Source organism: Citrus sinensis, chromosome 5 (genome assembly GCF_022201045.2).
Source record: "Citrus sinensis cultivar Valencia sweet orange chromosome 5, DVS_A1.0, whole genome shotgun sequence".
Classification (NCBI taxonomy): Eukaryota; Viridiplantae; Streptophyta; class Magnoliopsida; order Sapindales; family Rutaceae; genus Citrus; species Citrus sinensis.
Window position 1 is genome coordinate 32,376,265 of NC_068560.1, and position 15,196 is coordinate 32,391,460.

General features: G+C 36.2%; 2 protein-coding genes across 9 annotated transcripts; one reads left to right on the forward strand and one right to left on the reverse strand.

Annotated features, from left to right (window-relative positions):
* The first annotated feature begins 1,230 nt into the window (after window positions 1-1,230).
* Window positions 1,231-3,405, forward strand: LOC102622832 (membrane-anchored ubiquitin-fold protein 6). Of its 4 annotated transcripts, none has more exons than XM_025096904.2 (4): window positions 1,231-1,460; window positions 1,604-1,768; window positions 2,159-2,329; window positions 2,960-3,405. In XM_025096904.2, the coding sequence occupies exons 2-4, from the start codon at window positions 1,639-1,641 to the stop codon at window positions 3,010-3,012; spliced, it is 354 nt and encodes a 117-aa protein (XP_024952672.1). In that variant the 5' UTR covers window positions 1,231-1,460; window positions 1,604-1,638; the 3' UTR covers window positions 3,013-3,405. The 4 variants fall into 4 exon arrangements, with proteins under 4 accessions (XP_024952672.1, XP_015384157.1, XP_006472659.1 ...); XM_015528671.3 differs by having other exon boundaries at window positions 1,232-1,489; XM_006472596.4 differs by having other exon boundaries at window positions 1,233-1,489; window positions 1,581-1,768.
* A 354-nt stretch (window positions 3,406-3,759) lies between these two features.
* Window positions 3,760-14,033, reverse strand: LOC102623533 (uncharacterized). 5 transcript variants are annotated; one of them, XM_006472599.4, is made up of 12 exons: window positions 13,735-14,033; window positions 13,184-13,342; window positions 12,566-12,668; window positions 11,935-12,135; window positions 11,622-11,744; window positions 11,366-11,403; window positions 11,182-11,287; window positions 5,998-10,821; window positions 5,028-5,183; window positions 4,728-4,826; window positions 4,506-4,648; window positions 3,760-4,380 (listed from the first exon to the last, which is right to left on the reverse strand). In XM_006472599.4, exons 3-12 carry the CDS (start codon window positions 12,641-12,643, stop codon window positions 4,080-4,082), a joined length of 6,069 nt encoding a protein of 2,022 aa, XP_006472662.2. In that variant the 5' UTR covers window positions 12,644-12,668; window positions 13,184-13,342; window positions 13,735-14,033; the 3' UTR covers window positions 3,760-4,079. The 5 variants fall into 5 exon arrangements, with proteins under 5 accessions (XP_006472662.2, XP_006472665.2, XP_006472663.2 ...); XM_006472602.4 differs by lacking the exon at window positions 13,184-13,342 and having other exon boundaries at window positions 12,566-12,645; XM_006472600.4 differs by lacking the exon at window positions 13,184-13,342.
* Between the last annotated feature and the right edge of the window lie 1,163 nt (window positions 14,034-15,196).

Sequence of the window (15,196 nt, forward strand, 5' to 3'; positions counted from 1 at the left end):
TGGAAAAAATTTAGCAGTGGAGGTGGGGAATTGCAGTTCAATACTGCACACAAGATATTATGCAACACGCGTAACCATCAACAATTTACTATTGGCAAAGAGTATTTTGATATTAATTGAAAGAAAGAACAAACGCACACTATATATATTATGTTTTGTTTTTTTTGGGTGGGCATCAATGTCATGTAAAATAATTGTACGCAAAAAGTTTATGCCCACTTTTGGCCACTTACTGTGCTGGGTCCTCTGATTAGTTTTTGTCAAGAATAATTTCTAAATTAAGGTTCTAATCGCCAACAGAAATTTAGGAAATAAGAAATACAGTGGGACCATTGGTACTCTTCCAAATAGTTCTTAAAATCCTTCTAAAATTCTCACTGAGGTTAAATAATTTTTTTCTTTAAAAAAAATTCTTGCAAAAATTAAAAAATATTATTTTTTTCTCTAATTTTCGAGTGAGAAATTTACTATCGGTGGCTGTAATGTAAATAAAAAAAACTTTAAAAAAAATGATTTACACTAATTAATTTTGACTAAGGGTATTTTTGTCATTGATAGAGGTGTTAAAAGAATTTTATAATTTTTTAAAATATTTTAATGAAGTTAATAAAGAAAAGAAGTATTAAGAGATATTTACGCTAATAGTCCCAATCAAAGAAATATTGTCTTGGAAAAATTTTGTTGCAAGATAACAATTTGATCAATGCAATGGGAACCTTTGTTTTTGTATTGGATCTGTGCAAATATCCAACGAATATTTAGAAAATGGGCAACAAAAATAATTTATTTTTTGTGAAAGCCAACAGCAGCTGGGACTATCGATCATTTATTGGAAAGTGAAGGCGATTGTGTCACTAACTGCAACTTGCTATTAAAATTTAGAAATTAAAAATTAATCAAATCACTATGTCATTAATAAATAATAGTAATTTCCACTCTTCTCCGTCACCGCCAGCTCCCTTCTTTGTTTTTTTTTTAATTTACGTGAGCCGTTAGGTTAGCTACCGAAAGTCTTTGTTTAGATATTTCATATGAAATTTACAGTACAACAAATATTATTACTAAAATAAAATTTTCATTTATATATATTTATTTATACACACTGGACTGGAAGAATTAGAGAAATCTGGTTGTGCCGTGGTGGTATGGCCCGTGACACAAGTGGGAATAAATATATATATATTTTTTGTGTAATTAAGTAAAAATGTCGCTTTCTATACGTTAAGATTTTTCTGTCAGACTCAGATTCATGTTAAAAATCTAAGTAAAGTTGAAAAGTTGTAAATAGGTTAGTTTATTTCTTTATTTCTACATCAAGCAATTCAACAATCAAACAATCTGTCTCGTCATTATTTCTGTTAATAATCAAATCCTATAGTTCTTGTCGAAGCGTCCAGCTTAGCTGATTCTTGAATGAGCATAGCGTCTCTTTCATGCTCTGTTATCGTCTTCAATCAACGGTTAATACACTTCTTTTTCTTTTTTCCTGGTAAATATTAATGAAATCTGATCTGGGTTCTTGATATTTTCTAGTTTAGTACTGTTTTTCATTGATGAAAGTGAATCTTGATTCTCTGAAGAATTTACTGTCTGTTATGAGAAGTTGAGGTGGGGTTCTGATAAGGGATTGAATCATCAATGGCTGGAGAAGATTTGATAGAGCTGAAGTTCAGGCTTGCTGACGGCGCAGACATAGGTCCAAGCAAGTTTAGTCCAACGACCACTGTTGCATCTTTGAAAGAGAAAATAATCTCACGATGGCCAAAAGGTTGTACATATAAATCTTTTCAACTCAATTTAATTACTTAGTTCAATCTTGAATTGTATGTGTTTTTTTTTTTTTTTTCCAATCTTGATTCATTGTCTTTTAACAACATAAGTTGGTGTTTCTTGTAGTGACTTTGTTTTCTTGATTAGACGTGTTATATGGGATATTTGCTTAATCTGTTTACATATGGATATACTATTCTGTATGGATGGCTTAAACGTGTAATCTTGTCAACGATTTACAAATAATGTATTTATTTTCATTCCTATTAATTCTTATGTGTTGATACCTTTCTTCTGCATATTTTGCTTGTTGACCCCAAAGTCTGTCTCTCTGTTGGTAAGTGGAATTGACTCAAATTCTTCATGAATTTCCATATCTGTTTGGCAGAAAAAGAAAATGGTCCCAAGACGGTAAACAATGTGCAACTCATTCACGCTGGAAAGATACTAGAGGACAACATGACAATTGCAGAGTCTAGACTCCCAGTTGTTGAACTTCCAGGAACTGCCATCACTATGCATGTTGTTCTGCGTCCTTCTTTACCTGACAAAAAAGGCGGTAATACTCATAACCATCTGATCTAAAACTTCATATAAATGTATCTTAATTTCAATTGTGTGTTTGTACCTCTGTAGGCATCTATCTTTCTCGATCTTGTGAACAAACGGTTCTATAGATTTTGCTTTTAGATGAACTTTAGACCATCTTTCATCGCCAGAATGTTACTGCCAAACCATAGCATTGTATGCTTGTTCGGACACTAGCATCTTCCTTATGATGTGGCAAAACTTGTAACAATTAATTGAGTATTAGCTGCTGTTTCTGTAAGAAAGATGTCATAGTCCCTCATCCAACAAAAGCAGGTTTTTGAATTTTATAAAATTTTCGTTTGCCGTCTTGCTATCTAGTCCTCTTTCTCATTTGGCCATGCAACTCTTGTTCTTATTGCTTCTTATTTTGGTCTGTATACTGCTACACTTCCCTATGAATTGGATGCTTCAGGTAACTATTTTCTTTCTCATATGAAAAAAATCTCAAGCATGGAGAAACTTGGGTGGATCAACAATGTGATTCATTTCCTCTTATTGACAATTGTTTATGGTAGTTCATGGATATGAAAGAATAATGTAAGCAATGAAATAAATTGCAGATTAGTTTAAGAACTAACATCTGATGCATCTTTTTCAGAAAAACTGCTGAGTGATTCTTCCAAGTCCAGGTGTTTGTGCTCAATCTTGTAGCTGCAAGTGACATGATTGTTCAAGCTTTCCGGTTGGTGTTGGAGTTCTTCTATATTCATTTAGATTGTCACCAAGATGCAGTTCTTAAATGTTGTAGTTGAGGAATTCTTCATTTCAAGAGACTTCAGAAACAAGAAGCTTGAAGGTTCTTGCCGAGATGTTATCCTGGCTTAATCTCGTGGTCTGCTCGGTTGAAATACTTAATTGCTTGTGAAAGAAGGGAAAGGAAAAAGAAAGGAACTAGTGCTGTTGAATGTTCAAAGAGGATTTTCTCAAGCCATCAGAAAATTGAATTATAGATAGAAAAGGATTTTTAAAAAAATGTCCAGTTTGATAGCATTTGTGTGCTTGTTAAAAATGATTGTTTTATAGAAGAATCATGATTCACATGCATACTGCAACTGTTTGCACAGTCTTTTGTATCATTGAGGAATGACTGAGTTGCAGTCTTAAACTGCAAGTGCCATATCTCTGTCTCAGAAATTGGGAGTAGGCTTCATTCAAATGGTGGTAAAAGATGTGCAAAGCTCGATACCGAGTTGCCCATGTTGCATCAGTGTGTTAAGAATTTCAGTTAATTCCACATACTAAATATAAAGGGAAAATGGAAAAAAGAGACTGTGCTTGAATATATTAAGAATGTCATGTAATTCTACATACTAGAAAAATGGAAAAAGGAGACTGCTTGAAGAAAGGCAAGAAGAGGAAGGCAGAGACAACTATGTTTAGTTGCTTCTTTCAATGAAATTAATGAAAAATAATTTGCCATTCGAAAATTTGATTAACTATACAGCGGAACATATTACACCGCGGAGACTGCAAAAAGGTTTGAAATGTTACAAGGCTACATCTTCTGATTCTAATTAATCGTGACAAATACAGGCAAACATATTTTTATTTACACAAAATACAGCTGGCTTAGATGTGGACATCTCAACCAAGCTTGAAAAATTTGACCCATGATCTTTGATCACCGTATCATAAATTAACAATGTGGGTGGCGAGGCAGAGTGTGGGATGTCAACATCTGATCTCAGGTATGATTTTCAGGAAAAAGCAAACGAGAACTACTGTGAATTTGTTACTGGGCTCTTGGAGTCTCCAAGGGATGCTGACGAGGAGAGAAACAGTGGAATCCCTCTCTTGGATGCCCGGACATTCTTGAGTGTCATCATGAGTTTCTGTCTCTCTCCCTCAACTTCTGCAAATTGGAGACTTAACTGAGAGTAACGGTCATGCATATCTCTTAGTTCAGTCTCGACGGTTGCATACCTCCCCTTTATTTCCAACATGTCTTTAATTAGCTCGTTGATATCTCTAAAGCTTTGGAAAATAGCTTCCTCGTCATTGTGTTGTTTCAAAAATGAGCTGAACCACACGAGGAGAATGTCATGCAACAGTTAAAACATATTCCTCCATTCACATTATACACAGAACTAATTTATAAAGGAAAAAGGAAGGGTCTTGAGAAACAAATCTTAGCAATTACACACCTCTGAAAATGCATGCTTGATTTCTTCTTTGCTTGCAATGCTTCAGCAAGCTCAATTTCCAAAGCCAGTACCCTTTCTATTGCATTTCCACTACCTGGACGTTCATTGAAGAGAGGGTATATGTTTCCCAGTTCTTCATTTACCTGAGCAAGAGCAACCAGAAGAATAAGAATCTAGCTGAAGCACATAAGCAAAATTTTAGAGTTAAAAGATGCAATTTACCTTGTCTAATTCCATTAGCTCTCTCTGCAAACTTGAAAATTTGGGGTCAAAATTGTGATCACCCCGTGAGAGTGAATTCTCATTTTTCATCCTCTCCAACTGCAAGAATGAATTCAAAAAACAAAGAACTAAATTTCAATCGATCATTTCCCCTGAAAAAAGGAAAAAAAAATGAAACCTCAAGCTGTAAGGTGATGAAAAGACATGTCGTGTGATACACCTACTCATGCCCGACGAATGCAATTATAAGACTAATCCATATAAACTTCACACTTCCCTCACATTGCACCATACACGTACCTCCTCATTCAAAAGATCCATGCTTGACTTTAAGCTTTGAACTCTGAACTGATCATTGATAATAGCTAGATCTTTTGTGTCATTGCTTTTTGTATTCTCCTGATTTACGAGTGCAAGACTTGAACTTCCATTTAAACAACTGGATTGAAGAACATCCTGATAAATATTTAAGAAAATAATTGTTAAGAGTCTAATGTTCAGGTAAAATAGGGTGAGTATACAGGTGATGAATGACAGAAGATCGAAGAAAATCTTTTCTAAAATCTTATGGGCTCATTTCAAAGGAAATTACGATTGAGGGATTGCCTTTCACCAGCAATCTATGCTGCTTTGTTCCATGTTTAAAATTGTAAAATATAACATGCAGCTTCTAACAGTCTTTACTCACTTTTCTTCAAAACTTTAGAAAGAGCAAGCAGCTGATGGACAGCCTATCCTATCAGTTGCGAGAGAGCAACAAAATACTCACTATAATCTCCTTGGCAAAGAGACACAAAAAATATTCTCCCATGAAATATATATGAGAGATTTTCAAATTATTATTACAGAACTTTCTATAATGGAAGAGAGATAAATCACTGGCCAGAATATACAAAACATAGAGTCATTTATACAAGTGGAAAAATATCAATAACATTTAATATGTGCTTTATCACTGAAAATTTCTTCTTCCCACCAATATTGTGTATTCTACTTGAGGGGAAGGAGAAGTGCACTCTCTGAAAGGAATTTGTTCACAATTAATAAAAATGAACTAAAAGAGGGAACAAGTGCAACCAATCTTAACTTGTTCAGTAAATTGGGGGTTAACAAGCCAATATATATTCTAACAATAGCAACAGTTATTCAATATTTCATACCATCAGTTGATGAGGAAGAAAAATACATATGCTACAGAGAAAGTTAGTTCCAATGTCCACAAACTATAAAGATGTGAAAGGATATTTCAAACAAAGAAGTTACAGATTACCTGCTCAGGATGCTCCTTCATGAGTGTACATGAGTAGCTACCTTCATCACTAAGACCCAAGCATACGTTTTGGGCATCTATACCATTAGTCATATTCTCGTGTTCCAAATACTCGTCCACATCCCCTGTTGGACCATTACCGGTATCGTCTGCACTCATTCTTCCATGGCTTTTTGTGTCTGCATTTGTAGTTTTCTGAACATTTCGGCCAGTCAGCTCATTGGAAATGCAGCTCTCTTTGTGCAAACCATCATTTCCTTCTTTCCGACAGGGAAATGTGGAACTGTAAAGCAATTTTTTCATCAGAGAAAGATCAGAATAAAGTCTAGACTTTTCCTCATTGCACTCATGCAAAGAAACTTCAAGCTTTTCCTTTTCCTCTTTGCAGCATTCGAGGCTCATCAACGAACATTCCAGTTCAGCCTTCGCCAAGTCATAAGCCTTTGTTTTCTCACGCTTGTCAGAAATCAAAGATTGTAACTCAGCCTCCAATTCCAAGATCTTTACTCCCAGCTCTTCATTTTTCTTCAAGTGAGCAGCTTCGGATTTCTTTCTATTCTCAATTTCATCAATGGCATCTTGCAGTTTCCAGAGCATTTCCTCACTATGCTTTTTTGAGATAGACAGATGATGTTTTAGTTCCTGCACCTTTGTTTCACATTGTTCTTTAATGAAAGCAATCCTCAAGGACTCTTGCATACCAGTTGGCAGCCCCTCAGACTCTCTTTTTTCATGAAGCTTCAAGCATTCAGCATCAGCCTTGTCTTTAAGCTCCTTCAAATGGATGGACAAGTTTCTGAACTCTTCTGTCTTCAAGATCTGCTCTGAGAGCTTCCGCCTAAGCTCATTGCACTGATTCTGCAGCATCTTCTGTTCATCAATATATCCTTCTGACGAGATTACTTGAGCGTGCTGTTCAGCCAATTTAGCTTTGAGTACCACAACTTTGATTTCCAGTTCTTCCCTGGACATCATCAGATCATCAATCTCTTCTTCAGAACCCACCAACAATTGCTTCATCCTTTCAACTTCAAGAGCAAGCTGACTTTTATGTTCACCATAATTATCTGCCATAGTTTCAGCTCTACTTTTGTATTCTTCAGACTGAGCTATTAAACTGTTATTTTCATGAAATAGTACTCTGTTCTCAGCAATAGCAGAATCTAACTCGGATCTTAGGGTGTCAAGACTTGTCAATAATCTGGCATTTTCTTCATTGCACTGTGCTTCACGAGCAAGACAACTATTAAGTACAGTCTCTACATCAACATTCTTTGTGTGGAGCTCAGTAAGGAGTCTATCTGTGGAGTAAACTTGCTGTACAAGCTCCTCAACCCATGCCTCGTACTGAGTTCTTGTGAAAATGAGTCTAACATCCGCAGCTAGTAATAGTTCATGCATTTCAGACAACTCAGATTGCAGGCTAGTAACAGAAGAAGATTCCTCGCTGGCTCTTAATTTCTCCGACTCTAGATCCAAAACAAGTAGCTTAAGCTGGACCAGTTCAGACTTCTGCTGGTCCAAATCAAGCAACTGACAGTGCTTCTCATTCAGTTGGGAAGTAAGATCTGTAACTACATTCTTTAATTCATCTCTCAAGCTTCTCTCGCTCTGTAGCTCATCACGTAGAGATTGCAAAGTCTCTTTTGATGTGTTGCCCTCTGATGCAAGCCTAGAAGATTCCTCAGCATATTCCTGTAAAGAAACCATCAAAGCCTGGTTTTCTGAAGTAAGTTCTGCTATTTTCTGGATCATTTCAGAGTTCTGCTGGTCAAAATCTATCAACTGTTGCTGCTTCTCATTTAGTTGTGAACTAATATCTATGGCTCTACTCTTTAATTCATCACTCAAGCTTCTCTCACCATGCAGCTCATCATGTACAGATTGCAAACTATTCCTGACTGAGTCGAGTTCCACTGCAAGCTTAGCGGCTTCTTCAGATTTGTTCTGTAAAGATACCATTAAATCTTGGTTTTCCTTTGTCAGTACTGCTGTTTTCTGGATCAGTTCAGACTTCTGCTGGTCAAAATCTAGCAGCTGGGAGTGCTTAGCACTTAATTGGGAAGTAATATCAGAGACCGCACTCTTTAAGTCATCTCTCAAGCTTCTCTCAACAAGCAGTTCATCATGAAGAGATTGAAAACTTTGTTTAAATGAGTCGACCTCCAATGCAAGCTTAACAGATTCCTCAGATTTATCCTGTAAAGCCACCATCAAAGCCCGGTTTTCCTCAATAAGTTCTGATATTGTCTGCTTGCTTCGATCAAATTCCTCGGTTACAACCTGTAATGCCAAGATTTCTTGAGCAAGGTCTCTGTTCTTAGAACTAAGTTGCTGCAGCTCAACTTCCAGATAATCAAGATCAGAAAATAGGTCTGTGTGCCGTTGTGCATTGTTCTCTTCAACTTCTGAACTAACCTTGAGTTTGTCTGCAACAGCCTCAAATCTTAGCTGAAGCTTTTGCAACAGAGCATTAGAGACACTTTGTTTATCAATCATATTTCTTAAATCATGTTCAAACTTCTGCTTCACCAGCACAATATCTGATTCTGATTTGCTAAAAGACATTTGAGCCCTATCTTTTTCATCTATTAGAGCTTTCTTCTCTTGCATGAGTTGTCGAATCTTCTGACATGCATTGCGCTGGAGCACTTCTAACCGCATTATAACACTGGTTAAGTCCTTGGACTCCAAATTCTGATCAGCAGACTTATTATGGAGACACAATTCACTAAAACTTTCTCCATAAGATGACAACATGTCGTGCATCTTGTTTTGCAAATTGTTGATGGTCCTCTGCAAGTTTTTGTTCACAGAAGCCAACTCATCAAAATCAGTTTTAACAGTTTCTAACTCTTTCTGCAACAAGGAAGTCTCACGTCGAAGATTGCCATTTTCCAGGGATTCCTTCTCCAGTAAATTTGCCAACTCTGTCTTCTCTGCAGCAATGGCCTCATATTTACTCTGAAAGCTTTTGAAGTCCATCATCAAGGATTCCCATTCACTTAGCTTCTGTGTAAGATGACGATTTTCACAGGTGACATCTTGTAAATTAGATTCTAAAATTTGGTTTTGCAGAGCCATGTCATTGCATTTGGCAATGCAACTGGCCTTATACTCATTTAGGAAGTGAATATCATTCATAGCTGTCTGCAGCCTTTGCATCAATAATTCATTGGATTCAGTTGAAAGCTCTAGTTGGTGTGAAAGTTCATCCATCTTCTCTTTCATCAGTCTAATCTCACCACTTGCTTCAAGCAAAGTCTTCTGTAGAGTCTTTGAGAACACATCCAAGTATATATTCACAGAAAGCAATTCACAAGCTTCTTCTTCTACCTTTCGGTAAAGCCCTTCCTGCAAGTAGAGCGACCTTTTCAAATCCTCTATAAGAATATCTCCACCCAAGTGTTGTTTCTTTACCCCGATATACTGATCCTGGCACTCCAAGTGTCTGTTTGCATGGGATTCTTCCGGATTCAATTTCCGGTTTTGCACCATATCTTGGTATTCTTGACAGCTCGGTTGTGGTGAATCTACGAAAGCTTGCTTGATGAGATTCTCGTTAGTCTGATACATGGATAAAACTTGGGAAGATAGCAGTTCAAGGTCCTTCTGTAACTGGTTCACAGCAATGGAGTAATTCAAGCGTGCTCTCTTAAGTGCTGCTTCTGCACTAACTGCCCTTCTTTCCAGCTCCTTGTTGAGCGACTCCAAGACACGTCTTTCTTCAGAAAATCTTAGTACTTGCTCATCTACGTCTAGGCGCATTGCTTCTATTTCAGCCTTAGCAGATGAAACTGTATACAGACAACTAGAATGCTCATTTCTGAGATTCTGCAATTCTCCCAGCATATGTCTCTGGTTTTCCTCAAGCTCCTGAATGAGAGCTTCATAATAGCACTCCATCTGGTCCATTTTCTTTGCTAGGCTTTCTCTTTCAGCCTTTGACTCATCCAACTCTCTCAGAAGTTCAAAGATTTTTCCTCCCACTGAATCAGCGGGATTTACAGAACTATGTTCGTGAGATGCCAGAGCAGGTATGCCAACACACTGAAGCATATCTAAATCCGGTTGATACAATTCTGTTTCAAGCCCAGTCCCCGATAAATATTGCTCATATTTATTCAAACTTATTTCTCCAATTTCATTCACCTTTGATCGGTCACATGTGACTAAGTTGGGAGTAGACATGGTTATTTCAGTTCCTTGTTTAACAGCTTCCCAACTGGTAAATGGATGGCATGATCTCAATTTTATTAGCCTTTCCAGATCGCTTTTTAAATGTGAACACTCTGATTTCAGTGCAGAAACCTCTTCTGCCAGCTGTTCTCCGGATGCAATCTCAGCAGCAAGTTTCTGGGCAAAATTTTGAGCTTCCATACCTATTTCATCAGCGTGACTTTGCAAGGAGCTTACTTCAAGCTTCAGCTCATGAATAGATGACTCGGCCATTTCCAAACAGCCTCTGAGTCTATTATTCTCTTCATGAGCAATTGCCAAGTCATTGTCTGCAGAGTAGTCTAAACCCCAGCCCGGTACCCAATCATTGGTTCCCTGTGCTGAAAACCGCTGATCAGAAGGGTCTCCTTTCTCTTGTTGAAGACTTTGGTTATGTCCAGCCAAATCACCAGAAACTATACTCTTAAGGCTGTCAATTTCATGTGTGCTCGATGCATCATGTTTCTCTGCATACAAACTTTCTGACGTATTAGAAGAGCTATCAAATCCAACAGCAGATTCTGTGTAATCTTCATTCAGCCCCGCCTCTTCTTCAAGTGAGGGGAGCTCCTTGGATTTATCTTTGAATCTAACTCTTGCATTGACCTATGCTTCAGGAAAATAAAAATAGAGGGAAAAAAATTATCACTTTAGAGAAATGGCATATTTTGGTCCTAGACATCAAAATTGTTAGTTATCTAAAAACCAAACTACTAAATCTCAGGCAACAGCCAAAGATAGCAGGATGAACATTTGACATGTAGAGATACGTATTTTTAGACAGAAGAACAGATATAATGGAAAGAGACAATTTATGGGGAAGAAATGAACATTAGACACAGTTTCATTTATTTTATATTTAGCAGCCTGTGGCTTGAAAAGATTTTACACATAAACCACTGTGAGCGAAAGAACAATTATAATTTAAAATACATGTACAAATATGAAGAACAGAAAGCACCACACCTTATCCAGCTGATTATTGATTCCGCCGCAAGATTGATCAGGACTAATTTGGTCGTTGCCTGACTGCAATCCCCTTTCTCTGAGTTCCCTCTGCTGCTCAAACTCTCTGAAAGAAAGACTAATTAGATATGAAATGGTCAACAATATCCAAACACACGAAATTCATATGTTTCTAATGAGGTACCTGAAACCCGTTTTAGAAGTTAGCAGCTGCACAGTGACCTGAAATTGAAGAGAGAGGGGAAAAAAAAAGTAAATATAAAAAAGGATGGGACAATGTATGCCTGTAATGCTAACAACAGAAGCACAGAGGAATAAGCTATGGCGTTACAAGAAGCTACTCAAGTACCACTGGCTTTTTATTCATATAGCAAGTATCCAGCAATGAATCACTAAAGTAACTTGCCAAAGATTATATTATGTCAGAGAAGAATTCTCACATGTAATATTGTTCCAGAATCACCACCATGAAGAGGCAGCGAAACAGTTGAAGGCTTTGATGCATCGGCATAGTCAGCAAGATTAATAGTAGCCTCACCAAGAATGCTAGACCGAGAAGAGCCCTGGCGATAATATACGGGTCAAAGACAGTTAATCTCACTTCTAACAATATGACAGTAGAAACAATCTCTAACTGAGAATGAAAATGATGCGCAAAAACTGTCCACGGATAACAGAAAGTTCAGGTTTTACACTGCGCTACAGATAACTATTTAAAATTAAGAACTTAAGTGAAAGAATCAAGATGACTACCATTGCCACAACAAACTTATAGAGCTTTTCGTCATATTGTTTAGTTTTAATGTCCTGGAGAAGTCTTGTAGTCTCATAGATTGGATCTGCCCATTTGCATGTCCCATTTCTCACATTTGCTTTGGTGGTTTTTCCAATTGCTTTTCCTGAATCGGCAGGAATGAAGGATATAAAGAGTTTATCCCATCCAGTTTGTTGAATCTGATTGATAACAAAAGAAACAGCACATAAATTTGTTGCACAAATCATAATAACTGAATGCCAAGATAAAATGTTATCAATATATGTATGAGCCAGCATTTGGAAGCAACAAAAAAAGATGAAACAGAAACTACTTTTCAATGCATTGTGCGAGATTAGATTAGCATCCTTGAACATTTGAACAGAGGAACTAAACTAAGATTTAATGTATAAATCACTTTGTATAACACAATCTTTGCTTTTATCAGTTGTGCAAAAAATAGTAGACATATAGGGAACTTATGATGGGTCAAATTTATCAACCAACGAGGTACATTAAATCTTCAAAAAAAAAAAAATTAGAAGAATTAAAAGTTTGGGAATATAGAAACCATCAACACCTTAATCTCATTAGTAACACAATTTCAAATTATAAATGGCAAAAGCTTACATGTGTGGCATGAAATTGTAACCGGAAGACCACTTTTACTTTTGTCTTCTCAACCTTCCACCTAGCAACCCTTGACATTTCTGGAAGATTAATGTATCATTAGCTGCATAACATTAAAGTTCCACTGTCTTAGACAAAACTCATTTTCGAATTAATGGGAACAGGATCATATCATTTCTCTGATTAATAGAACAAAGATCAAACAAATGGACATCCCTGTACATTCTTTGGAGAATTCTACTAATACTAATCACATTATGCACAAATAGAATAACATAATTATGCAAAATTAGCACAAATTTTCAACTTAATGAAATAACAAATTGACCCAAATTGTAAAACTTAAAATGCATATTCGTCATACTCGGATCTCAGGGTAGACCACAACGGACCTGATTGAATCTGTCATAAAAATTTGAATCTTATAAACTAAGGAAAATTCAACTAATTAGTCAAATCAATTTGACTTGTAATTTTTCACAGAAACAAATACAAGATCCAAAACTTTTCTTCCCTCCTATTTCTCAGTAAACAAACAGAGAGTAATGTGGGAAGGAAAAAAAATGAATTGAAAAAAACCAAATTTTGGGACAAAATCAAGCTAATGAAAGCACGTACCTTAAAACTCGTAAAGAACTTGAAATGCCCACTTGAAAACTCTTCGATCCAAATCCTCAACAACAAAATGATGCAGTGAAATTCACAGTTTCACCACAAAAAACGACAAAGCAGAACAGAAAACAATGCACTCTCTTCACACTGTAAAATCTTAAAAGACTGACAAGGAAGGGAGAGAGAAAAGAGAGAGCAAGAGAATGAGTAAAGCAGAATCCAAAATCAAGTGTCTAGCCAAATGTAGAAAAGAAAAAAAAAGAAGCAAAAAAACAAAGCGATTTTTATGTTTTCTTCAGTTAAGAAAGTGAAAAATAAATAAATGAATAACTAAGCGTTTCAGTATATTCAACAAAACGCCAAAATCCCGCTAAGAAAAATTTACCAGATTTGACTAAAATGTCACCGTATTTGCAAAAACGTCAAAACCAGAATAGAACAAGAAAACGCAGTAAATAAATCGGTAGTAAGATCTTGCACCCAAAAAAAAAAAAAATTTGAAAATTAAGACTTTAAAATGAAAAATGAAGAAATAAAATAATGGGTAGGTGAGCTACCTAGCTGTGGATCTACATGTGCTTAAGATGGAAGTAATAGCAGAGAATCTTGATTGTGAAGTGTTCTTGGGTTTGTGAATTTTCTTGTCTTTGTGTTTTTGTGTGCTGTCCGGGACTTCACTTGGAAGAAGAGAAGTGGGATTTTCGGGAGAATGAGGTGGCGTGAGGAATCAAGAAAATGTAATTAATAATTATATATTATTATAGAAACTACAGGTGGTGGTAGATTAAAGAGGGGATTATTAATATTTAATGACTCGGGAAAAAAAATAGTTGTTAACATGAATGAATGAATGAATGAATGAGGTGAGATGGAAGGAGGGAGCGAAGGTGAAATATCAGCTTTCATGATTTTAGGATTTCCTTTTTGTTGTAGAAAAGGGACATCCCGCCAAAGCTTGTCCCGTCATTGTTTAATTATCTCAATTAATTAATTGATTAATCAAGAAAGAGTCGATGATGATGGATTAGCTCATGTGGGGCTGTTTGGATCTTTCTGAAAAAGCCTGCCTTTTTTTGTTGTGTTCTTTTTTTGACTAGAGAAGGGAGTGAGGGATTACTGCATGTTGGTTTCAGAAATGGGGTTCTTTTTCAGAGGGATTTTTGCTTTTGGGTCAATAAAATGCATCATTTAAATTGGCTCTAAAAAGGTTTTAATCTGGGGAAATATGTGGATTATATTGGATGTGGATCATTTCGAAAGAAAGATACATCTGATGCGCATGGTGATCTTTTATATTTTTTATTGATTAGTTCAATGTCAATTAAGGTAATATGCATCAATATTGACTGTAATTAGGTAATACCATCGAATTTACATCCATCCGGCCCGGCCCCGGGCCCAGGGCAGAGAAAGGATAACATGTGTGGAGAGCAATTTCACTTGTTAATCTGTCCACAAAGGGATCATCTTGACTTTAATGATCACAGATAGACATTAAAACTTTATGGTAACATCCAAAATAAATAAATTATAGTTAGCGTTGTTGTTAAATATATATAATAGTTATATGGTAATGAAAGAGGAATATTAGATTGGGAAAGCATCAAAGTAGAAAAGGAATGATGATGGAGAAGAGTGGACAAGAAGATGTAGCCAAGAAAATGTAACTACTAGTGCTGCGTGAGTGAGAGTGAGGTCCAACACATTCAATAATGCAGGCAATAATTAATATCCATGAATGAATAGAATTGAGAATAGGGCAAGGAAATTTTTGAAACCGTGGGGGGGGAGGGGGGGGGGGGGAGGGGGAGGAGTCGTATTCAAAAAAGGAAAAATGATACAGAGACCCCTAATGTTTGAAAAAAAGAACACAAAACTCATAATATTTAAAAAAAGACACTCAGACCCCCATTTGTTAACAAAAATTATAATTTTAAAGTGTAATTACCATTATACCATTATAGCATATTAAAAAATAATTGTTCATTGTCTAATTTATTCCTATATTATTAATAAAAT

What these genes read in the sequence shown, in the direction of transcription:
- LOC102622832 (XM_025096904.2), top strand. Translation starts at nt 1,639, where the DNA reads ATGGCTGGAGAAGATTTGATAGAGCTGAAGTTCAGGCTTGCTGACGGC. An exon ending in AATCTCACGATGGCCAAAAG is followed by an intron (nt 1,769 to 2,158) that starts GTTGTACATATA and finishes TCTGTTTGGCAG; the next exon opens with AAAAAGAAAATGGTCCCAAG. An exon ending in TTTACCTGACAAAAAAGGCG is followed by an intron (nt 2,330 to 2,959) that starts GTAATACTCATA and finishes CATCTTTTTCAG; the next exon opens with AAAAACTGCTGAGTGATTCT.
- LOC102623533 (XM_006472602.4), bottom strand. Translation starts at nt 12,643, where the DNA reads ATGTCAAGGGTTGCTAGGTGGAAGGTTGAGAAGACAAAAGTAAAAGTG. An exon ending in ATTCTGGAACAATATTACAT is followed by an intron (nt 11,404 to 11,621) that starts GTGAGAATTCTT and finishes CTTCAATTTCAG; the next exon opens with GTCACTGTGCAGCTGCTAAC. An exon ending in AGCTAATGGAATTAGACAAG is followed by an intron (nt 4,649 to 4,727) that starts GTAAATTGCATC and finishes GCTCTTGCTCAG; the next exon opens with GTAAATGAAGAACTGGGAAA.